The following is a 23,402-nucleotide window of genomic DNA, read 5'->3' as shown; positions in this document are numbered from 1 at the left end:
TATATTTAAGATACAGTTCGATAGGTTTTTACACAGTAGGGGAATTAAGGGTTATGGGGAAAAGGCAGTTAGATGGAGCTGAGTTTACGGACAGATCAGCCATGATCTTATTGAATTACGGGGCAGGCTTGATGGGCTAGATGGCCGACTCCTGCTCCTATTTCTGATGTTCTTGTGTTAGACGGTACGACAGCGTAAAAGCCAGGACCAACAGGCTTCTTCCACCAGACCATCAGACTGATGGACTCACGCTGATTTGAGTGTACTCTATATCACATTGACTGTTCTATTTATTATAAATTATTATAAATTACTATGCTTGCACATGGCACATTTAGATGGAGATGTAACATAAAGATTTTCACTTCTCATGGATGTGAAGGATGTAAGAAATAAAGTCAATTCAATTCAATTTCATTAGTGGGTTAATGAAGGAGGACGTAAAGTTGGTAAAATCTCCTGCTCAGTCCAATGGTTGGTCAATGCTGCTTTGGTCCAGAACGGTGGTCCTGGTCTAACTGGGTCTTGCTTGTCTGTTTGTTCTCTCGACAGCTGGCACCACGTACATCTTTGGTCGGGGTGGAGCCCTCATCACGTACACGTGGCCTCCGAACGACCGGCCCAGCACACGGGCTGACCGCCTTGCAGTAGGATTCAGCACGCAACAGAAGGATGCCATTCTGGTTCGAGTGGACAGTGCCTCTGGCCTGGGCGACTACCTACAGCTCCACATAGTAAGTCCCTGTGCCCAACAGCTTTGTCTCCTCAGCAGTGCTGGCTCTGCCCGGAATGGATGTGGGGTTCGGAGTGGGTGGAGCCTGAGGCCTAGTTAAATTGGTAGGTTGGGACACAGCTCTGGTGTTGAAATGGTTTGTTTATTTGTGATGGGAATGTCTACGAGGATATGTCCTTGTTTGAGTACTTGAGCATACAGAGGCATTGTGTGTGTCTGATATAAAATGTGAGCAATTCACGCCAAGCAATTAATGTGAATACAGGACCCACACAGATAATGGTGTGGTTGGTAGATAATTGTAAACCGTGCACAGAGACAAACAATCTAATTGGGAGAGTGGGGCTGGTTGGGCAGCCTCTGTGGCAGGGGCGGAATCGTTGGCCCTGCAGGGTTTCGACCCAAAACATTGACCATTATTTCTGCCCCATAGATGCTGCTTTGCCTGCAGGTTGCTTGATGCTCTGGATTCCAACATCTGCCATACTTTGTGTCTCTCTCTGGGGCTGTGTGTCGTGTACAGAGATGAATCGAGTACAGATGTGGGCTGTATACAGATGTGCGTCAGGAAGAGACAGGCTGTGTACAGATATGGGCTCTGTGCAGATGTGCATCACATAGAGGCACAGGCCGTGTACAGATATGGGCCGTGTACGGATGTGCATCAGTAAGAGACACAGGTCATGTACAGATGTGGGCTGTGTCCAGATGTGCATTGTGTAGAGACACAGGTCGTGTACAGATGTGGGCTGTGTCCAGATGTGCATTGTGTAGAGACACAGGTCGTGTACAGGTGTGCGTCGTGTAGACACAGGCCATGTAAAGATGTAGGCTGTGTCCAGATGTGCATCATGTAGAGACACAGGCCGTGTACAGATGTGGGATGCATACAAATGTGAGCTGTGAATCTCCTCGTGGGAATGAACGGACGTCAGCATGGAACACGGTCTGGTCGGATGGATACACGTGGGGTGGTGAGGACCAGGTACTGATTTGGGCCATGTGATCTCTATGCCGATGTGGAATTTATAGGCTGTCTATCCAGATTTTGCTGCTGTGATAGTGTGCAGATGTGGTTGTGTACTGGCTGCCAACCTGCCACAGATGGACTGAGTGGAACATTATTCTGTCCACTGTTGTCATCTACATCTCCCAGTGGCCAGCCATTGTAATTCTTTCCCATTCCCACATCGATCTGTCAGACCACGGTCTCCACCTGTATGGGCCAGAGGGGGGTTACAGAGACAGGGAGGGGTGTAGGGGCCAGAGAGGGTTACAAACACAGGAATGGGTCTAGGGGCCGGAGGGGGTTACAGACAGGAGGTGCGTAGGGGCCGGAGGAGGTTACAGAGACGGGGAGGTGTGCAGGGGCCGGAGGAGATTACAGAAGGAAGGTGTGTAGGTGTCAGAGGGGGTTACAGAAGGGAGAGGTGTAGGGACTAGAGGGGGTTACAGAAGGGAGGGCTGTAGGGGCCGGAGGAGATTATAGAGGAGGTTACAGATGGGAGGGGTGTAGGACCCTGGGTGTGCTGGAGTTAACAGAGTACAGGCAGCTGTCCGAATATTCAGGTCTGGGCTCAGTGCTAAATTGAACTGAGGGTTCAGAGACCTGGGGAATGTGACTGTCATATCGAACCTTGTAAAAATACTCAACAGAGATTGTCGGTATGAACACTAAATGCATTAAGAGGAGAAGCTGTACTTGATCTGGTATTGGGAAATGAACCTGCTCGGGTGTCAGGTCTCTCAGTGGGAGAGCAGTTTGGAGATAGTGATCACAATTCTATCTCCTTTACCATAGCATCAGACAAGGATAAGAACAGACAAGTTAGTAAAACGTGTAATTGGAGTAAGGGGAAATAGGAAGCTATCAGGCAGCAACTTGGAAGCATAAATTGGAAACAGATGTTCTCAAGAAAATGTACAGCAGAAATGTGGCAAATGTTCAGGGGATATTTGAGTGACGTTCTCCATAGGTACATTCCAATGAGACAGGGAAAGGACGGTAGGGTACAGGAACTGTGGTGTATGAAGGGTGTTGAACATCTAGTCAAGAAGAAAAGAAAAGCTTACGAAAGGTTCAAAAAAACTAAGTAATGATAGAGATCTGGAAGATTATAAGGCTAGCAGGAAAAAGCTTAAGAATGAAATTAGGAGAGCCAGAAGGGGCCATGACAAGGCCTTGGCGAGCAGGATTAAAGAAAACCCCAAGGCATTCTACAAGTATGTGAAGAGCAAGAGGATAAGACGTGAGAGAATAGGACCAATCAAGTGTGACAGTGGAAAAGTGTGCACGGAACCGGAGGAGATAGAAGAGGTACTTAATGAGTACTTTACTTCAGTATTCACTACGGAAAAGGATCTTGGCGATTGTAGGGATGACTCACAGTGGACTGAAAAGCTTGAGCATATAGACATTAAGAAGGAGGATGTGCTGGAGCTTTTGGAAAGCATTAAGTTGGAAAAGTCTCTGGGATCGGACGAGATGTACCCCAGGCTACTGTGGGAGGTGAGGGAGGAGATTGCTGAGCCTCTGGCGATAATCTTTGCATCATCAATGGGGATGAGAGACATTCTGGAGAATTGGAGAGTTGCAGATGTTGTTCCCTTATTCAAGAAAGGGAGTAGAGATAGCCCAGGAAATTATAGACCAGTGAATCTTACTTCAGTGGTTGGTAAGTTGATGGAGAAGATCTTGAAAGGCAGGATTTCTGAACATTCAGAGAGGTATAATATGATTAGGAAGAGTCAGCATGGCTTTGTGAAGGGCAGGTCGTGCCTTATGAGCCTGACTGAATTTCTTGAGGATGTGACTAAACACGTTGATGAAGGTAGAGCAGTAGATGTAGTGTATATGGATTTTAGCAAGGTATTTGATAAGGTACCCCATACAAGGCTTGTTGAGAAAGTAAGGAGGCATGGGATCCAAGGGGACCTTGCTTTGTGGATCCAGAATTGGCTTGCCCATAGAAGGCAAGAGTGGTTGTAGATGAGTCATATTCTCCACGAAGGTCGGTGACCAGTGGTGTGCCTCAGGGATCTGTTCTGGGACCCCTTCTCTTCGTGATTTTTATAAATGGCCTGAATGAGGAAGTGGAGGGATGGGTTAGTAAATTTGCTGATGACACAAAGGTTGGGGGTGTTGTGGATAGTGTGGAGGGCTGTCAGAGGTTACAGCGGGACATTGATAGGATGCAAAACTGGGCAGAGAAGTGGCAGATGGAGTTCAACCCAGATAAGTGTGAAGTGGTTCATTTTGGTAGGTCAAGTATGATGGCAGAATATAGTATTAATGGTAAGACTCTTGGCAGTGTGGAGGATCGGGGGATCTTGGGGTCCGAGTCCATAGGATACTAAAAGCTGCTGCACGGGTTGACTCTGTGGTTAACAGTGCATTGGCCTTCATCAACCATGGGATTGAGTTCAGGAGCCGAGAGGTAATGTTGGAGCTATAAAAGACTCTGGTCAGACTCCACTTGGAGTACTGTGCTCAGTTCTGGTCACCTCACTACAGGAAGGATGTGTAAACGATAGAAATGGTGCAGAGGAGATTTACAAGGATGTTGCCTGGATTGGGGAGCATGCCTTATGAGAATAGGTTAAGTGAACTTGGCCTTTTCTCCTTGGAGCGATGGAGGATAAGAGGTGACCTGATAGAGGTGTATAAGATGATGAGAGGCATTGATCGTGTGGATAGTCAGAGGCTCTTTCCCAGGGCTGAAATGGCTAACAGGAGAGGGCACAGTATTAAGATGCTTGGAAGTAGGTACAGAGGAGATGTCAGGGGTAAGTTTTTTACGCAGAGTGGTGAGTGTGTGGAATGGGCTGCCGGCAATGGTGGTGGAGGCGGAAACGATAGGGTCTTTTAAGAGACTGCTGGATAGGTACAAGGAGCTTAGATAAATAGAGGGCTATGGGTAACCCTAGGTAATTTCTAAAGTAAGTGCATGTTCGACATAGCATTGTGGACTGAAGGGCCTGTATTGTGCTGTAGATTTTCTATTTTTCTGTGTTTCGATTAAAGGTTGGAGATAGGGTCAGTGACAATTTTCCTGGGTGAGGAACGGATCACAGAGTAATGGTGGGGGAGGCTGTTCATTGTGACACCTCCTCTCTGCCAGAGGACATTTGAAGCCTTCCCTCTTGTTTCCTGCATTGAACAATTACCCCATCAGTTCTTTGTCACTGACAACACAGTCCGTCAGAGCTGCTGGAGTAACCGTGCATCCTGACAGCGTCCAGCCCATCCTGGTCGTAAAGTTCAACATTTCAAGATTCACAGTTGTTTAATGCCATTTACATTACAGAAGTGTAAAGGAGAGTAAAATAATTGTTACTCCGGGTCCGATGCATCACAAAAAAACCACAAAAAGATAAAATACAGAATAGTAAAAAAACAATAAATATAAATACATAAGATAGCTTATATACATAGACTGATTGTATGTCCATAAAGCAACACTAGGCATAATAGTGTCGGTATATGAGGTGACTCTGACAGGAAGTGATAAAGTAGTGGTGGTTGGGGGTGTGGAGGGGTGGGTTATTGGGTGTTGATCAGCCGTACTTCTTAGTCATAGTCATAGTCATACTTTATTGATCCCGGGGGAAATTGGTTTTCGTTACAGTTGCACCATAAATAATAAATAGTAATAAAACCATAAATAGTTAGATAGTAATATGTAAATTATGGCAGTAAATTATGAAATAAGTCCAGGACCAGCCTATCGGCTCAGGGTGTCTGACCCTCCAAGGGAGGAGTTGTAAAGTTTGATGGCCACAGGCAGGAATGACTTCCTATGACGCTCTGTGTTGCATCTCGGTGGAATGAGTCTCTGGCTGAATGTACTCCTGTGCCCACCCAGTACATTATGTAGTGGATGGGAGACATTGTCCAAGATGGCATGCAACTTAGACAGCATCCTCTTTTCAGACACCACCGTGAGAGAGTCCAGTTCCATCCCCACAACATCACTGGCCTTACGAATGAGTTTGTTGATTCTGTTGGTGTCTGCCACCCTCAGCCTGCTGCCCCAGCACACAACAGCAAACATGATAGCACTGGCCACCACAGACTCGTAGAACATCCTCAGCATCGTCCGGCAGATGTTAAAGGACCTCAGTCTCCTCAGGAAATAGAGACAGCTCTGACCCTTCTTGTAGACAGCCTCTTGGGTAAAGGAACTGTTTTTGAGTCTGGTGATCTGTTGAGTCTGGGTGCTACGTAGCCTCCTCCCTGATGGGAGTGGACAAACAGTCGATGAGCAGGTTATGTGGGATCTTTCATGATGTTATTGGCCCTTTTCTGGCACCTGTCTGTATGTAAGTCGTTGATGGTGGTAGGCTGGTGCTGGTGATGTGCTGAGCAGTCTTGACTCCCCGTTGTGGGGCCAGTGCAGGTTCCACGCCGAGCAGTGAAGTAGCTTGTCAGGACGCTCTCAACTGTGCATCTGTGGAGTGATGTGAATATAGATCTCCATAGTTCAGCCCCGTCAGCCTCACCAGATTAACTCTTCCCCTGCCTTGACTCACACAGTGCATGCGGGTGGGAAGAGTGAGGGTTCGGATGGTGTGGTGGGACAAGACCGGTCAGCAGTTCCTCGTAAGTCAGGGGACGTTCTGCCTGTCTGGGGATAAGATCCCAGTGGCCAGTGTTACACTCATTGATAGGCCCAGTTTCTGTGTGTTCTTGCTCAGTGCAGATTACCACAAGCACAGAAACCTGAAGACACCCATTCAATTTTTAAGGAGCAGCTTCTCCCCGACCACCATCAGATTTCTGAACGGTCTGTGAACACTATCTCACCATTACTCTTTTACACTTTTTCCAGAATCAGGTTTACTATCGCCAGCATGTGTCGCAAACTTTGTTAACTTCAATTGTAACTTATTGTAATTCTTTTGTCTTGCACTGTACTGCTGCCATAAACCAACACATTTCACAGCATACATAAGACCTTCAGATATAGGAGCGGAATTCGGCCATTTGGCACATTGAGTTTGCTCCACCTCTTCAGCATGGCCGATTCAATCTTCCCTCTCAGCCCCCCATCTCCTGCCTTTTCCCCCTGTATCCCTGACTAATCAAGAATCTGCCAGTCTCTGCCTTAAATACACATGAACACTTGGCCTCCACAGCTGCCACAGATTCACCACTCTCTAACTAAAGAAATTCCTCCTCAACTCCGTTCTAAAAGGACACCCCTCTATTCTGAGGCTGTCAAATCAAGTCAAGTTTATTGCCGTTGAACTATATCCATGTAAATAATCGTATAATGTGTACAGAAACGGACCGGGGTGTAATGCACAGTAGTACACATAACACACAATAACTTGTGAAAGTAAGGATAAAATCTACAGATGGATTACAGTAAATAAACCAAATAAAGTGCATAAATTAAATATTGTAGGGTACAGAATAGATTAACCAGTGACACTTTGAATGCGATGTAGCTGGGAGCTCAGAAGACTAATGGCCTGAGGGAAGAAACTGTTTCTATCGATAAGTGCATTTAATGTCAGAGAAATGTACACAATATAGATCCTGAAATTCTTTTTCTTCGCAAACATCCACGAAAACAGAGGAACGCCCCAAAGAGTGAATGACAGTTAAATGTTAGAGCCCCAAAGCCGCCCCCAGCTCCCCCCTCCCACGCGTGTCCAGCAGCAAGCAATGGTCCCCCCTCCCCCACCAGCGAAAAAGCATCAGACCCCCCCCCCCCACCAAGCACTCGAGCGTGCAGCAAAGCATCAATAAAGACACAGACTTGCAGTAGCCCAAGGACTATTTGTTCACCCGGTAATTTGACATACCGCGGGCTCTCTCTCTCCCCCTAAACATAGGAAACATCCTCTCCACATCCGCTCTATCGAGGCCTTTCAACGTCCGATAGGTTTCAATGAGGTCACCTCCCATTCTTCCCAATTCCAGATAGTGCAGACGGGGTCATGCAGTCATCAGGCTGCAGTGCGGAACCTGGCTTCGAGCAGGGGTACCTAATCATGTGGCCTTTGAGTGTAATTTTCGGTCAGATGCCTCTCATTGTTTTGAGCACAATAATGCAGAAACAGGCCCTTCAGCCCATCTAGTCAGTGCTGATCTCTTTTTCTCCCTAGTTCCACCTGCCTGCACTTGGACCATTGCCCTCCAAACCCCTCTCATCCATCCCCTCAAATGTTACAACTGTTCCCACGTCCACCACTTCCACTGGCAGCTCGTTCCGCACTCTCACTACTCTCTGAGCATAGGAGATCCTCCTCACCTTTCACCCTAAGCCTATGACCTCTAGCTCGAGTCCCACCCAACCTGAGCAGAGACAGCCTGCTTGTACTCACCCTCTCTATAACCAGATCTCACCCAAACTCAGGCGTAAAGCACATGCACCAGGGTTATGTCCATGGATAGGTGATGCCCGTCTATGTTTCTCCCTGCCCCTTGACCCAGGGATGCAGTGGTTTAACAAAACCTCAACTTCCATACTGCTCTAATCCCAAGAAAACTCTGCACAAGATCCTTAACAGTTTTGCTAAGCAGAGAGATCTCGGGGTCCATAGCTCCTTGAAAGAGGCTACACAGGTCGATAGGGTGGTGAAGAAGGCTTATGGAATGTTTGTTTTCATTAGTCGAGACATTGAGTTCAAAAGTCAGAAGGTTACATTACAACTTTATAAAAATCTGGTGAGGCCACATCTGGAGTATTGCGTGCAGTTCTGATCACCCCACTGTAGGAAGGATGTTGAGGCTTTGGAGAGGGTGCAGAGGAGGTTCACCAGGATGTTGACTGGTTTAGAGGGCGTGTGAGAGGCTGGATGAACTTGGGTTGTTTTCTCTGGGGCACCGGAGGCTGAGGGGAGATCTGATCGAGGTTTATGAGAGGCATAGATAGAGTGGGCAAAGTGTATCTGTTTCCCAGGGTTGAAATGTCTAACACCAGAGGGCATGCATTAAGGTGGGACGGGGTAGGTTCCAGGGGATGTGAGGGGTAAGGTTTTTACTCAGAGAGTGGTGGATGCCTGGAATGTGCTGCCTGGTAAATGAATATGAGGAACATGGAGAGATATGGACCTTGTGCAGTTAGGAGGGATTAGCCTTTTAAGGGGGGGGGTTTCGATTTGCTTTTTAGCTGGTTCAGTACAACATTGCGGGCCGAAGGGCCTGTTCCTGTGCGGTACCATTCTATGTTCTTCTTGCAGCCGAAGAGGGTTGTCCTCTCAGATTTTCCCTCTTCTGCTGCTATTCTTTGAAGATACGTGTGAGTATCTCTCCTTCTAGATTGTGTGTAGCTCTTTAATAATCTCATTTCCATTTTAATTTCCCTGTTCATCCATTGCTACGTCACTTGCCTCATTTTGGAAGCCCTGACTGCTGCGATTTAGTTTAACACAGCAAAGCCTTCCTTTTACCTTGTGTTTCAACGAGCTGTGCCCTGGCTCCGGACAGCTTGGAGACCGGTCTCGGGTGGAACAGCAAACCCTTCTCCGGGGAATTGCAGGCTTTGAGTCCTTGCCCTTTTTTCATTGTGGCTAGAGTGGAAATGGTGGAGAGCTGTGAAGGAGTCTGAGAAAGGTCACAACCTTGGTCCCACACCTCAGATAGTGAGGGTCAAACTAGGATGGGCAAAGCCAAGGGATTGTGGAGACAGATAACTGCATTCCCATAAAACCTTATGTAGACATGCCATGTTCAGCTTGTATTGAACCATTGATAAACAGGACTGGAGCACCATGTACAATTCCGGACCCCTTATAGCCCTGGTTGGACCACACTGGGAGCACCATGCACAGTTCTAGTCTCTGTATGGTCCTGGTTAGAACCATACACAATTCCAGTCTCTGTGTGGCCCTGGTTGGACCACACTGGGAGCACTGTGCACAGTTCTTGTTGTTTGTCCATTGTCGACGTCGATGAGGACCTCGACACCATTATGATGGTGTTGAGACTAGCGCGTGATTTGGACTTAAGTGAGGGAGAGTTGCGCAGCGTCAGCCTCACTCTCTCTTCCCAATTCCCATCTGGAGCCAGTGGCAAGACAGAGTGGAGACGGCTGGAGATGGGACTAGGCGCAGTGGATGACCAGGACGTCTCTTGTGTCTTGTCCTGCTCTACATGTTCCACGACGCTTGCAGAGACCGCCTTCTTGACCGTTGGACCTTCCATTGGTCTCGTCCGCTCAATCCGCCGGAGTCTGTCTTCACATGCTGGGATAGACAACTCCCTATCTCACCGAGGGTTTGAGACCCGTCGGCTACCCTCACCTGGTTTAGCCGGCTTATCGAAGCCGTTGCCCGGGGTGTGGCCGCTGTCGCATGCAAACAGCTACGGGGAGCCGCAGGTGAGAGTTGAGTGCCAGGTGGGGACCAAAGGTGGACTAACCGTCTTGAAAAGGACGCGACACGTTCCCTCATCAGAGATGCTACCCCTCCCTGACACCCCGTACACAGTTCTAGTCTCTGTATGGCCCTGGTTCGACCACAGAGGGAGCACTGTGCACAGTTCTAGTCTCTGTACGACGATGATTAAGTTCAAAGCCAAATTTATTATCAGAGTACATGCATGTCACTACATACATCCCAGAGATTCTTTTCTGCAGGCATACTTAGCAAATCTATAGAACAGTAACTGTCACCTGCAAACATCAGGAACTGTAAACTGTAAGCAAACTGCAAATGCAGATATCAATAAATAGCAATAAATAACAAGCATGAAATAACAAGATAACAGAGTTCTTAAGTAGTGTAGTTATCTCCTTTTGTTCAAGAGCCTGATGGTTGAGGGGTAGTAACTGTTCCTGAACCTGGTGGTGCGAGTCCTGAGGCTCTTGTACCTTCTACCTGATGGCAGCAGTGAGGACAGAGCATTGCCTGGGTGGTGGGGGTCCCTGATGATGGATGCTGCTTTCCTTCAGTAACGTCTCATGTGGATGTGCTCAATGGTTAGGAGGGTTTTACCCGTGATGTACTGGGCCAAATAAGATTAGATTCAACTTTATTGTCATTGTGCCGAGTACAGATACAAAGCCAATGAAATGCATTTAGCATCTGACCAGAAATGCAAAGAATCGTGTTATTTACAAAATAACTGCGAATAAAAAAAGTGTTACAGCACACAAATATAAAAGTACTGAGACAGTACAATACGGATGCAATACTGCTTAGCGCTGTGATGAGAGGTTCAGCAGGGTCACAGCCTCAGGGAAGAAGCTCTTCCTGTGCCTGCTGGTGTGGGAGCGGAGGCTCCTGTAGCGCCTACCGGATGGGAGGAGAGTAAAAAGTCCATGGTTAGGGTGAGATGCATCCCTGATAATGCTTTTCACCCTGCCCAGGCAGCATTTATGGTAGATGTTCTCAATGGTGGGCAATTGGGTGCCGATAGTCCACTGGGCAGTTTTCACCACACACTGGAGTGCTTTGCGGTCCGATACGGGACAATTGCCATACCACACTGAGATATAGTTGGCGAGTATGCTCTCAATCCACTACCTCTTGTAGGATTTTCTGCTGTTCTCATCCCAGGCCGTAATGCAGCCAGTCAACACACTTAACTAGGAGCACTGTGCACAGTTCTGGTCTCTGTACAGTCCTGGTTGGACCAAACCGGGAGCACTGTGCACAGTTCTGGTCTCCATCTAGCTCAGACTGGAGGTGACTATATAGTATGTGTTTTAAAGTTTAGTTGAGGGGTTAGAGCTTGGTCACCACACTGAGGGTCCCAGAGGGGGGGGGTAGGTGTGAGTAAATAGATTAACTCCGGACTGGACTGGTTCACCTTGAGACAGAAAGGTTTTTTTTTTGGGGTGAGATCGTGGTGATTGGGGGTGAAGGGATTAAAGAGTTCAGCTTTTATCATCAGAGCATTCAGTGAAATGTGTTTGCGTTGACAGCCAGTGCAATCCAAGGATGTGCTGGGGGCTGCCCACAAGTGTCGCCATGCTCCCTGTGCCCACATCTCATTAACCCGTATACCTTTGGTACGTGGGAGGAAACTGGAGCACTTGGGGAGAAAACGCAGATGGTCATGGGGAGAACGTCCTTACAGACAGTGGTGGGAATTGAACCCCGATCGGTGAGAGCTGGTGCTGCAAAGTGATTGTGCTAACCACTGCACTGCTGTGCCTAACCCTGCAGCTTGTCCCTTCAACAGACTGATCGTTAGGTGGAGTGCAGGGTTAATGCAATGGTCAATGGTCTAATACAAATGACCTGACTTGGACCAACCAAGCAGAGTTCACTGCCAAGAAGGCCCACCAGTGCCTTTACTTCCTGAGAAAACTAAAGAAATTTGGTCTGTCCCCTAAAACCCTCACTAATTTTTATAGATGCACCGTAGAAAGCATTCTTCTAGGGTGCATCACAACCTGGTATGGAAGTTGTCCTGTCCAAGACCGGAAGAAGCTGCAGAAGATCGTGAACACGGCGCAGCACATCACACAAACCAATCTTCCATCCTTGGACTCACTTTAGACCGCACGCTGTCGGAGCAGTGCTGCCAGGATAATCAAGGACACGACCCACCCAGCCAGCACACTTTTCATCCCTCTTCCCTCCGGGAGAAGGTTCAGGAGCTTGAAGACTCGTACGGCTAGATTTGGGAACAGCTTCCTTCCAACTGTGATAAGACTGCTGAACGGATCCTGACCCGGATCTGGGCCGTAGCCTCCAAATATCCGGACCTGCCTCTCGGTTTTTTTGCACTACCTTACTTTCCATTTTCTATTTTCTATTTATGATTTATAGTTTAAATTTTTAATATTTACCATCGATTTGTACTCCAGGGAGCGGGAAGCGCAGAATCAAATATCGCAGTGATGAATGTACGTTCTAGTATCAATTGTCTGGCGACAATAAGGTATAAAGTATAGTGAGAATGGCATAGAGTATGAGGAAAACCCTTGTCATAATGAGTGATGATGCTCTGGGATGAACAGTGACTAAAACAGGCACAATGTAGGGATTTCAAAAGGGAATCAGATATGCATTTGGCAGTAACATGTTTGTTGGGCTATGGAGAAGGAACGGTGTATCGTGACTGACTGGATTACTCAAGGCTCCACCATGGATTCAGAACCAAAATTCAAATGATTCAATTTAATATCAATAGACAATAATAGACAATAAACAGTAGGTGCAGGAGTAGACCATTCGGCCCTTCGAGCCAGCACCGCCATTCACTGTGATCATGGCTGATCATCCACAATCAGTATCCAGTTCCTGCCTTATCCCCATAACCTTTGATTCCGCTATCTTTAAGAGCTCTATCCATCTCTTTCTTGAAAGCATCCAGAGAATTGGCCTCCACTGTCTTCTGGGGCAGAGCATTCCACATATCCACCACTCTCTGGGTGAAAAAGTTTTTCCTCAACTCCGTTCTAAATGGCCTAGCCCTTATTCTTAAACTGTGGCCTCTGGTTCTGGACTCCCCCAACATCAGGAACATGCTTCCTGCCTCCAGCGTGTATCAGAGAATATATACAGTTCTTACTTTTCACAGACATCCATGAAACAAGAAACCCTATAGAATAAATGATAGAAATATCAGAACCGCAAAGCCCCCCACCCATGCTCAAGCAGCAGCAGAGGCATTAACCCTCCACCAAAATGGATTCTGCTGCGTCAGTAGAACCTATGACTCTGTGGGGGGATTCCAGAGCTCGCCTCTCAGGCCTCTGAAGGCAGAGTGACGGGACTTGGAGACGTTTGAGAGGCCGGAGTTGGTGGGATGCAGAGATCTGGAGTTTAGGCCTTGGATGAGATGATGGAAGATATTTAGATGGGGACTCATGAGTAGATATGCAGCCGAAGCATCAGCACAGAGCAGAGCGGTCAAATTTCTGCAGTGGTATCTCGGTGCTGTGTTCTCCAAGGAACAGGAGAAAGCCAATCAGCCCCTCGTGCCTCTGAACTTACCACCAGCCTCCGAGGGACCACAGCCCTCGATTCTCTCGCCTCTACTAAAGCCGCGCATCGCGCTGCACGTCGATTGCGGGAAGTGGCTGCAAGCTCCTGGCCCCGGCAGCATGGCCGCTCAGAGGAATAGCAATCAGCCTTTGCAGATAACTAATAGAACGTGAAACATGAATTCTGGCATTTGCACAAGGGTCTTCATGAATAAAACATGCAGCAGGCTCAACACGTGGCAATGACAGGCAGGATTACGTGCCAGCATCCTTGAGAAGATTCCATACACGTCCCTGGCACAGCTAATAGGATTTAAATCTTCTCGGGCACTGACTGCACATAAAAGATTAAAGTGGACACCACTATGATTGGTAGCAGGAAAATCAATTGCTTGTAGTTTTCATTCCCAGAGCCTTGTTGCCCACTGCCTCTCTGCATCAAGCACGGACTTTAGCCCTGGGGCCTGTCACTGACCCTGGGGAGGGACCTGGACTCAGCTGACTTTAGAAGAATGGAAGGGGATCCCACTGATTCCCGAAAAATTCCTACACGGATTGACACGGTGTGATGGAATCTCATCTAACGCTGGAAAGGACATTATCTGGGGATTTGCTTATTGAAAGAGAGGAGAATGAGGGGTGAAAGAGGTAGATATATTCATGAGAGGCAGAGATAAGGTGAACATACACCCTATGTATGTTCCTCATTATTTCATACACTGCATTTATAGTCTTTTTCACAGAGCGGGAAGCAGAAAGTAGAGGGCAGAGGTTTAAGGAGGGGGGAGAAATCTAATCACCCATAAGCAACATTAGAACTTGTCTATCCTACACTCTAAAACCTATTTATTTAAGTGTTCGTCTGGGTAACTCTTAAACATTCTGATTGAATCAAGGCCAGGTACGGGCTGCTTCATGACTTGGCTCTGGATGGAACTATGGGACTCTGTTTGCGGACCAGTTCAGAACACTGTTTGCTGGCGGTTATTGTTCGCATGATATGTTTTTCTCTCTCTCTGCACATCTTCAAGCTGCAAGGGATCCAGTCACTCACGTTGCAGTCAATTTAATCAGAAACAGTCATGTAGAGGGTTATTTCTCACAGCGTACCACTTTAATAAACTGGTTTATGATAAAACACCCATGTTGGGGGCATTTCTCTCTGCCTACCAATTTAATAAACTGGTTTATGATAAAACACCCATGTTGGGGGCATTTCTCTCTGCCTACCAATTTAATAAACTGGTTTATGATAAAACACCCATGTTGGGGGCATTTCTCACTACCTACCAATTTAATAAACTGGTTTATGATAAAATACCCATGTTGGGGGCATTTCTCACTGCCCACCAATTTAATAAACTGGTTTATGATAAAATACCCATGTTGGGGGCATTTCTTGCTGCCCACTGCTTTAATAAACTGGTTTATGATAAAATACCCATGTTTCTGGGCATTTCTCACTGCCTACCAATTTAATAAACTGGTTTATGATAAAATACCCTTGTTTCTGGGCATTTCTCACTACCTACCAATTTAATAAACTGGTTTATGATAAAATACCCTTGTTTGGGCATTTTTCGCTGGTTTATGATAAAATACTGACATTGGAGGGCATTTCACACTGCCCACTGCTTTAATAAACTGGTCTAAGATAAAATACCCATGTTGACAGGCATATCTAACTGCCCAGCACTTTAATAAACTGGTTTATGATAAAATACCAATGTTGATGGGCATTTCTCACTGCCCACCACTTTAATAAACTTGTTTATGATAAAATATCCATATTGATGGGCATTTCTCTCTGCCCATCACTCTAATAAACTGGTTTATGATAAAGTACTCATCTTGGAGGGCATTTCTCACTGCCCACCAATTTAATAAACTGGTTTATATTAAAATACCAATGTTGACGGGCATTTCTCACCGTCCATTGCTTTATTAAACTGATTTATGATAAAATACCCATGTTGATGGGCATTTCTCACTGCCTCCTGCTTTAATAAATTGGTCTAAGATAAAATACCCATGTTGACAGGCATATCTAACTGCCCGCCACTTTAATAAACTGGTTTATGATAAAATACCCATGTTGGGGTTGTATCTCACTGCCCACCACTTTAATAAACTGGTTTATGATAAACACAGGTGGGCATTTCTCAGTGCCCACTGCTTTAATAAACTGGTTTATGATAAAATACCCATGTTGATGGGCATTTCTCACTGCCCACAGATTTAATAAACTGTTTTATGATAAAATACCCATGTTGATGGGCATTTCTCTCTGCCCATCTCTTTAATAAACTGGTTTATGATAAAATACCTATGTTGGGGTTGTATCTCACTGCCTACCACTTTAATAAACTGGTTTATGATAAACACAGATGGGCATTTCTCACTGCCCACAGATTTAATAAACTGGTTTATGATAAAATACTCATGTTGGCGCCATTTCTTACTGCCCACTGCTTTAATAAACTGGTTTATGGTAAAATATCAATGTTTCTGGGCATTTCTCACTAATAAACTGGTTGATCACACACACCGGGTTACAGTGAAAATGTTTTTCGATTATTTCATCACGTCAGTACATCGAGGTGGTATCAGAGAAAAGCAGTAAAAGAATCCAGAATAAAGTGTAACAGTTACAGAGAGAGTGCAGTGCAGGCAGATAACAAGAGGGCAAGGACCATGATCAGGTCGAAGATCGGCATTCAACGGTTCAGTAACTAATTCCTTCCCCCTGCCATCGGATCCCATAGCAGCGCCTGAACACTACCCCATTCATTATTCCTGGAGCTATTTATTTATGTTTAATTTATAGTAATTTTATCTCTTTTCATTGCACATCTCAGACTGTGTTAATCAATTAATTCCAGTTTGTGAGGGCATCTAACCGTTCAACGGTCTGATAACGACGGGTAGGAGCTGTCCTGGAGCTTGATAGGACATGCTTTCCTGCTTTTGTATATCTGCTGATGGCAGAGGAGATAGGAGAGTGTCCAGGTTGGACGGGGTCTCAGATTTTGCTGAGTGCTTTACAGAGACAGTGAGAAGTATAGACAGCTTCCATGGAGAGGAGGCTGGTTTCCGTGATACACTGAGCTGTGTCCATAACTCTCTGCAGTTTCTCACGATCACGGAGAGTTGCTGTTCCCAGCCGTAATACATCCAGATAGGATGTTTCTGTGGTGCATTGATAAAGCTTAATAAGTGTTGGCGGGGACAGGCCAAATTTCTTTAGCCTCCCGAGGAGGCAGAGATGGTCGTGAGCTTTCCTGCTGGTGACGTAAGCGTGGTTGTATTAATACACCACCCAATACCCCCTCACACTGTCTCTTTCTGATCTACTCCACAAACCCTCAGTTTCAAGTGGTGCCACTTCCAGTCGAATAGCAGCCCTTCAGAATGGCTGCTCCCAGTGATGTCAGATCCTCAGAGATCATCTCCTCTTCCTTAATGGCCCTACCCCTTAGTAATCGTCACTCACCCCCTCTCAGTGATCATTACTCAGACCCCCTCGGTGAGTATCTCTTCCTCACAGATCACTGTGGGAGCTTTGCATAGTGATGAGAGGTTAAACCCTGCACATTAATGGGGCCATTGCCTTTGAAACAGAGGCTGTTCTGATTTTCTGTCGACAAACCACTCCAACATGCTCTAGACCCTCCCCTCCCTTCTGCTGCCCTCTCCTGCCTACACCCCACTCTCTTACCCTCCCCTCCACTCCCTTCCCTTCTGCACCCTTCCTCTCCCTCCTCCCCTCACCCCTCAGCTCCCGTCAACTCCCTTCCCTTCCTCTTCCTCTCCCTCCTCTCCTCACCCCTCAGCTCCCCTCAACTCCCTTCCCTTCCTGTTCCTCTCCCTCCTCTCCTCACCCCTCATCTCCCCTCAACTCCCTTCCCTTCCTCTCCCTCTCCGTCCCCTCACCCCTCAGCTCCCCTCAACTCCCCTTCCTTCCCCTGTGCACCCTTCCTCTCCCTCCTCTCCTCACCCCTCAGCTCCCCTCAACTCCCTTCCTTTCCTCTCCCTCTCCGTCCCCTCACCCCTCAGCTCCCCTCAACTCCCTTCCCTTCCCCTGTGCACCCTTCCTCTCCCTCCTCTCCTCACCCCTCAGCTCCCCTCAACTCCCTTCCCTTCTTCTTCCTCTCCCTCCTCTCCTCACCCCTCAGCTCCCCTCAACTCCCTCCCCTTCCTCTCCCTCTCCCTCCTCTCCTCACCCCTCAGCTCCCCTCAACTCCCTTCCCTTCCTCTTCCTCTCCCTCCTCTCCTCACCCCTCAGTTCCCCTCAACTCCCTTCCCTTCCTCTCCCTCTCCCTCCTCTCCTCACACCTCAGCTCCCCTCAACTCCCTTCCCTTCCCCTCTGCACCCTTCCTCTCCCTTCCTTTTGCTCCTGTTTCCTCCTCTCTGCACCATTTGTCTCCCTTCCACTCTCTTCTCCTCCACAACATTCCTCCTTCTTCCCCTCCGCACCCTTCCTCTTCTTCCTCTCCACACTCACTGCCTCCCTCCCCTCCACACACTTCACCCTCCCCTCTTTTTCCTTCCCTCTCCACCTTGCCTCCACTCCCCTCCCCTATCCTCTGCTCCCATCGCCTCCACCTGCCAACCCCTCTGCTCCGCTCCCCTCTCCCTCCTCCCCTCCACTCCGCTCCCCTTTCCCTCCCCCCTTCTGCTCCATTTCCCTCCGCTCGCTCCCCTCTCCCTCCTCCCTTCCGCTCGCTCCCCTCTCCCCCTTCCCGTCCCCACTCCTCCATCTCCAGTTCGTTCACCAATTAACCAGGATACCTCCAAGAGGTGACATTTCAAAAAGACCACATTGATCATTACTGACCCCCATCACCCAGGACATGCTCTCTTCTCATTGCTACCATCAGGGTGGAGGTACAGGAGCCTGAAGACACACACTCAACGATTCAGGAACAGCTTCTTCCCCTCTGACGTTGAATTTCTGAACAGTCTGTACGCTGTCTCTTTGCTCTCTTTTCCCACAATTTACTTGTTTATTTAAGAAAAATTAGGCCATTTATATGGTTCGCATGGACTAGATGGGCCAAAGAGCCTGTTTCTGTGCTGTACTTTTCTATACCTCCATGACTCTAAATATTTCTTATCGTAACTTACAGATTTTAAAAATGTCTTGCACTGTACTGCAGCTGCAAAACTTGACATACGTCCATGATCTGAAACCGGATTCTTGTTCTGGTAGTGGATAAAGAACTGATTAACTGAGCAGAGATGTGTGCCGGCTGAGAGTTGGTGAATGGGATTACTATCGGCTAGTCGTTGATGGCTGGTAGGATCTGGTGGGCGGAGCGGCCGTTTCTGCGCCGTATGACAGCACAGCAAGCTCTGACAGTTAATTATAATTTTCTGAGTTGATTTGAGGGGAGGGCACCTCCCTTTTGCTTTCCCAGTGTTACCCTGGCAATGAAACAAAGGTGTGACGTTATAGAGTTTGAAGAGAGTTAATCTAGTGGAGCAGGCGAGTCTATGACGGACAAGGTGTGACACTTGGGAATTGTAACAGACACAAGATCAAACGGATTTTGACAGTCACACAGACCAGGCACGTGAGAGAGATGGAGCTCCTGATAAAGAGGATGCACAGACTATCACTGCAAAAGTAGGGTGAGAATCAGAGTGCTAGCGAGGTGGGGGGGGGGTCTGTCAAAAAATACCAGCACTAACTAAATGAGACCCACAACTTCTACCTCAAAGTGCCCAGGGTCAGCTTCACCTAGGTGATCTCCACCAGTCTGACCGCATGCAGATATTGGGCAGGGTGGCTAAAGAGGGATGTTTTATGGAGGAGGGAGGAACGAGATTTGTAGCGCTCAGATGAAATAACAGTCGACAATGAGGGAGCCAAGGGTGTAGAGGATAGAGTTGGAGAATACGGAGATGACGGGTGTGGGAAACAGAGGCTGTGAAGATCTTGGGTGTGGGAATCAGAGGTTGTAGAGGTCTCGGGTGGTGGTAATCAGAGAGTGGGGAGATCTCGGGTGGTGGAACTAGGAGATGAGGAGACCTCGGATGGTGGGGATCAGAGATTGCAGAGATGTCAGCTGGTGGTAATCAGATATTGTGCAGATCTCTGATGTTGGGGATCAGAGATTGGGGAGATCTCACTTGGTGAAAATCAGAGATTGTGGCGATCTCGTGTGTTGGTAACCAGAGGCTGTGGAGATGTCAGGTGGTGGGAATCAGAGGTCGTGGAAATCTTGGGTGGTGTGGATCAGAAATTGTGGAGATCTCAAGTGTTGGGAATCAGAGATTGTGGAGATCTCGTGTGTTGGTTATCAGAGGTTGTGGAGATCTCTGGTGGTAGTATCAGAGATTGATGAGATGTCTGGTGATGGTAATAGGAGACTGAGGAGAATTTGAGTGGTGGGAGTCAGAGACTGTGGAGATGTCTGGTGGTGGGGATCGGAGATTGTAGAGTTCTCATGTGATGGTAATCAGAGATTGTGGGGATCTCGCGTAGTAGGAATCAAAGATTGTGGAGATCGCGGGTGGTGGTAATCAGAGACTGTGGAGATCTTGGGTAGTGGGAGTCAGAGCATGCAATGATCTCCGGTGAAGGGGACTGGAGAATGCTGAGAGCTCAGATGATTGCATCTGGAATGGGTTACAGAGATGGGCAGTGTTTTAGAGGTCAGAGGGGATAAAAGGGGCCGGGAAGGGTGTAGAGGCGTGAAGTCACAGAGATAGAGAGGGGTGAAGGGTCTGGGGAGGGGGTTACAGAGACAGGGAGGGGTGTAGGGGCCGGAGGGGGTTACAGAGACAGGGAGGGGAGTAGGGGCCGGAGGGGGTTACAGAGACAGGGAGGGGTGTAGGGGCCGGAGGGGGTTACAGAGACAGGGAGGGGAGTAGGGGCCGGAGGGGGTTACAGAGACAGGGAGGGGTGTAGGGGCCGGAGGGGGTTACAGAGAGAGGGAGGGGAGTAGGGGCCGGAGGGGGTTACAGAGATGGGGAGGGGTGTAGGGGCCGGAGGGGGTTACAGAGACAGGGAGGGGTGTAGGGGCCGGAGGGGGTTACAGAGACAGAGAGGGGTGAAGGGTCTGGGGAGGGGGTTACAGAGACAGGGAGGGGTGTAGGGGCCGGAGGGGGTTACAGAGACAGGGAGGGGAGTAGGGGCCGGAGGGGGTTACAGAGAGAGGGAGGGGAGTAGGGGCCGGAGGGGGTTACAGAGACAGGGAGGGGAGTAGGGGCCGGAGGGGGTTACAGAGACAGGGAGGGGTGTAGGGGCCGGAGGGGGTTACAGAGAGAGGGAGGGGAGTAGGGGCCGGAGGGGGTTACAGAGATGGGGAGGGGTGTAGGGGCCGGAGGGGGTTACAGAGACAGGGAGGGGTGTAGGGGCCGGAGGGGGTTACAGAGACAGAGAGGGGTGAAGGGTCTGGGGAGGGGGTTACAGAGACAGGGAGGGGTGTAGGGGCCGGAGGGGTTACAGAGACGGGGAGGGGTTTAGGGACTGAAGGGAAGTTATGGAGACAAGGAGGGTTGTAGAGACTGGAGGAGGTAACGGGCAAGGAGGGATTGAGACTGTCAATGTTTAAGAAGAATGGTAATTTTGACTTTAAGGTGCACGGGATCTTGTGTTTGTTAGGATTGTTCTGCAGGTGATGGCTGCACAGGTTGTGATTGTTGTGACGTGTGGTATGGGGCTTTACAAGGACACTGAGTTCTTCCTCTGTCCCCTGGCACAGTCTCAATCATCTCTGCTTCCGAGTAAGTATATTCCGAGTTCAACTAACAGTTTAATTAATGGTATGACTCTTGGCAGTGTGGAGGATCAGAGGGATCTTGGGGTCCGAGTCCATAGGACACTCAAAGCTGCTACGCAGGTTGACTCTGTGGTTAGGGAGCCATATTGTGCATTGGCCTTCATCAATCATGGCATTGAGTTTAAGAGCCGAGAGGTAATGTTGCAGCTATATAGGACCCTGGTCAGACCCCACTTGGAGTACTGTGCTCAGTTCTGGTCACCTCACTACAGGAAGGATGTGGAAACTATAGAAAAGGTGCAGAGGAGATTTACAAGGATGTTGCCTGGATTGGGGAGCATGCCTTATGAGAATAGGTTGAGTGAACTTGGCCTTTTCTCCTTGGAGCGATGGAGGATAACAGGTGACCTGATAGAGGTGTATAAGATGATGAGAGGCATTGATCATGTGGATAGTCAGAGGCTTTTTCCCAGGGCTGAAATGGCTAACACGAGAGGACACCGTTTTAAAGTGCTTGGAAGTAAGTACAGAGGAGATGTGGTGAGTGCGTGGAACAGGTTGGTGGAGGCAGATGCAATCGGGTCTTTTACGAGACTCCTGGATGGGTACATGGAGCTTAGAAGAATAGAGGGCTATGGGTAACACTAGGTAATTTCTAAAGTAAGTACATGTTAATCACAGCTTTGTGGGCTGAAGGGCCTGTATTGTGCTGTAGTGTTTTTATGTTTCTATGTTTAACTCAACTCTTCACGTTAAGTGTGATGGTGGAATACAGAGTTCAAGGTTCAAAGTTCATCATTTATCATTGAAGTGCATATATATCACCATATACTACCCTGAGATTCATTTTATTGAGGGCATTCACAGTAAATACAAAGCAACACCATAGAATCAATGAGAAACCATACCCAATGCGAACAACAAACAACCAATGTGAAAAAGACAACAAACTATGCAAACACAAAAAGAAAAAATAATGAATAAATAAGCAATAAATATCAAGAACACAAGTTGTAGACTCCTTAAAGGTGAATTCATAGGTTGTGGAATCATTTCAGTGTAGGGGTGAGTGACATTATCCCCTTTGGTTCTGGGCGTGGAAACATCCATGTTGGTCAAGACGTCTACCTGACCTTGTGACGGTTGCTTGAATTTGGCCTGTATCCTCCAGGTCTTTCCATATACCAATCCAAATGTCTTTTAAAGATTGAAATTGTACCCACCTCACCATTTCCTCTGGCAGCACATTCCACATAGCCACCTCTGGTTTCCTTTCGATTCATTCTTCTCTCACCTTCCACTTGTACCCTCTAGTTTCACACTTCCCTACTCTTGGAAAAAGGACTCACCATATCAATTCCCCTCATGCTTTCATAAACCTCCATCAAGTTCCTCCTACACTCCAGGGAAAGAAGTCCCAGTCTATCCAGTCTTAAGCCTGACAGTTCAAAGAAATTTTTACAAAGTGTTGCCATGACTTAAGGACATTTATCGAGAAAAGTTGAAGAAGTTCGGACTTTATTCCCTGGAGTGTAGGAGAATAAGGGGAGGTTTGATAGAGGTTTAAAAAATGATGTGGGTTATAGATAGCGGAAAGGTAAGCAGGCTTTTTCCAGTGAGGTTGGGTGGGACTACAGCTTGAGATCACGGGTTGAGGGTGGAAAGTGAAATGTTTAAGGGGAGCCTGAGGGGGAACCTTTTCACTCAGAGTGGTGAGAGTGTAGAATGAGCTGCCAGCAGAAGTGGTGAATTCAGGTTCGGCTGCAACATTTGGATAAATATATGGGTGGGAGGGATATAGAGGTCTATGTTCCAGGTGCAGGTTGATGGGACCAGACTGAAGAGCCTGTTTGGTGCTGCAGTTCTCAATGACCCTATGACTCAAGCCGTCCATCTTGGTTAACCCTTCCTGCACCCTCTTTAGGCTAATGACATCCTTTCTATGGCTGGGTGACCAGAACTGCACGCAACACTCCGGGTGTGGTCTCACCAATGTTTTGTGAAGCTGTGACATAGCCTCCCAACTGTAGTCAGTGCCCTGAGCA

The 23,402-nt window shown here is 47.8% G+C and overlaps 1 protein-coding gene across 21 annotated transcripts in view; it reads left to right on the top strand.

The window, feature by feature from the left end:
- Positions 1-23,402, top strand: part of LOC134339799 (neurexin-2-like) — a 1,323,723-nt gene that overhangs the window by 985,487 nt on the left and 314,834 nt on the right. For all 21 annotated transcript variants that reach the window (XM_063036594.1, XM_063036593.1, XM_063036589.1 and 18 more), the window contains one exon: positions 553-734. In XM_063036594.1, coding sequence (XP_062892664.1) covers positions 553-734 — 182 coding nt within the window. The remainder of the gene's footprint in view (positions 1-552; positions 735-23,402) is intronic.

The sequence above is a fragment of the Mobula hypostoma genome, chromosome 30 (assembly GCF_963921235.1).
Source record: "Mobula hypostoma chromosome 30, sMobHyp1.1, whole genome shotgun sequence".
Classification (NCBI taxonomy): Eukaryota; Metazoa; Chordata; class Chondrichthyes; order Myliobatiformes; family Myliobatidae; genus Mobula; species Mobula hypostoma.
This window is presented reverse-complemented; position numbering and strand designations above follow the sequence as displayed.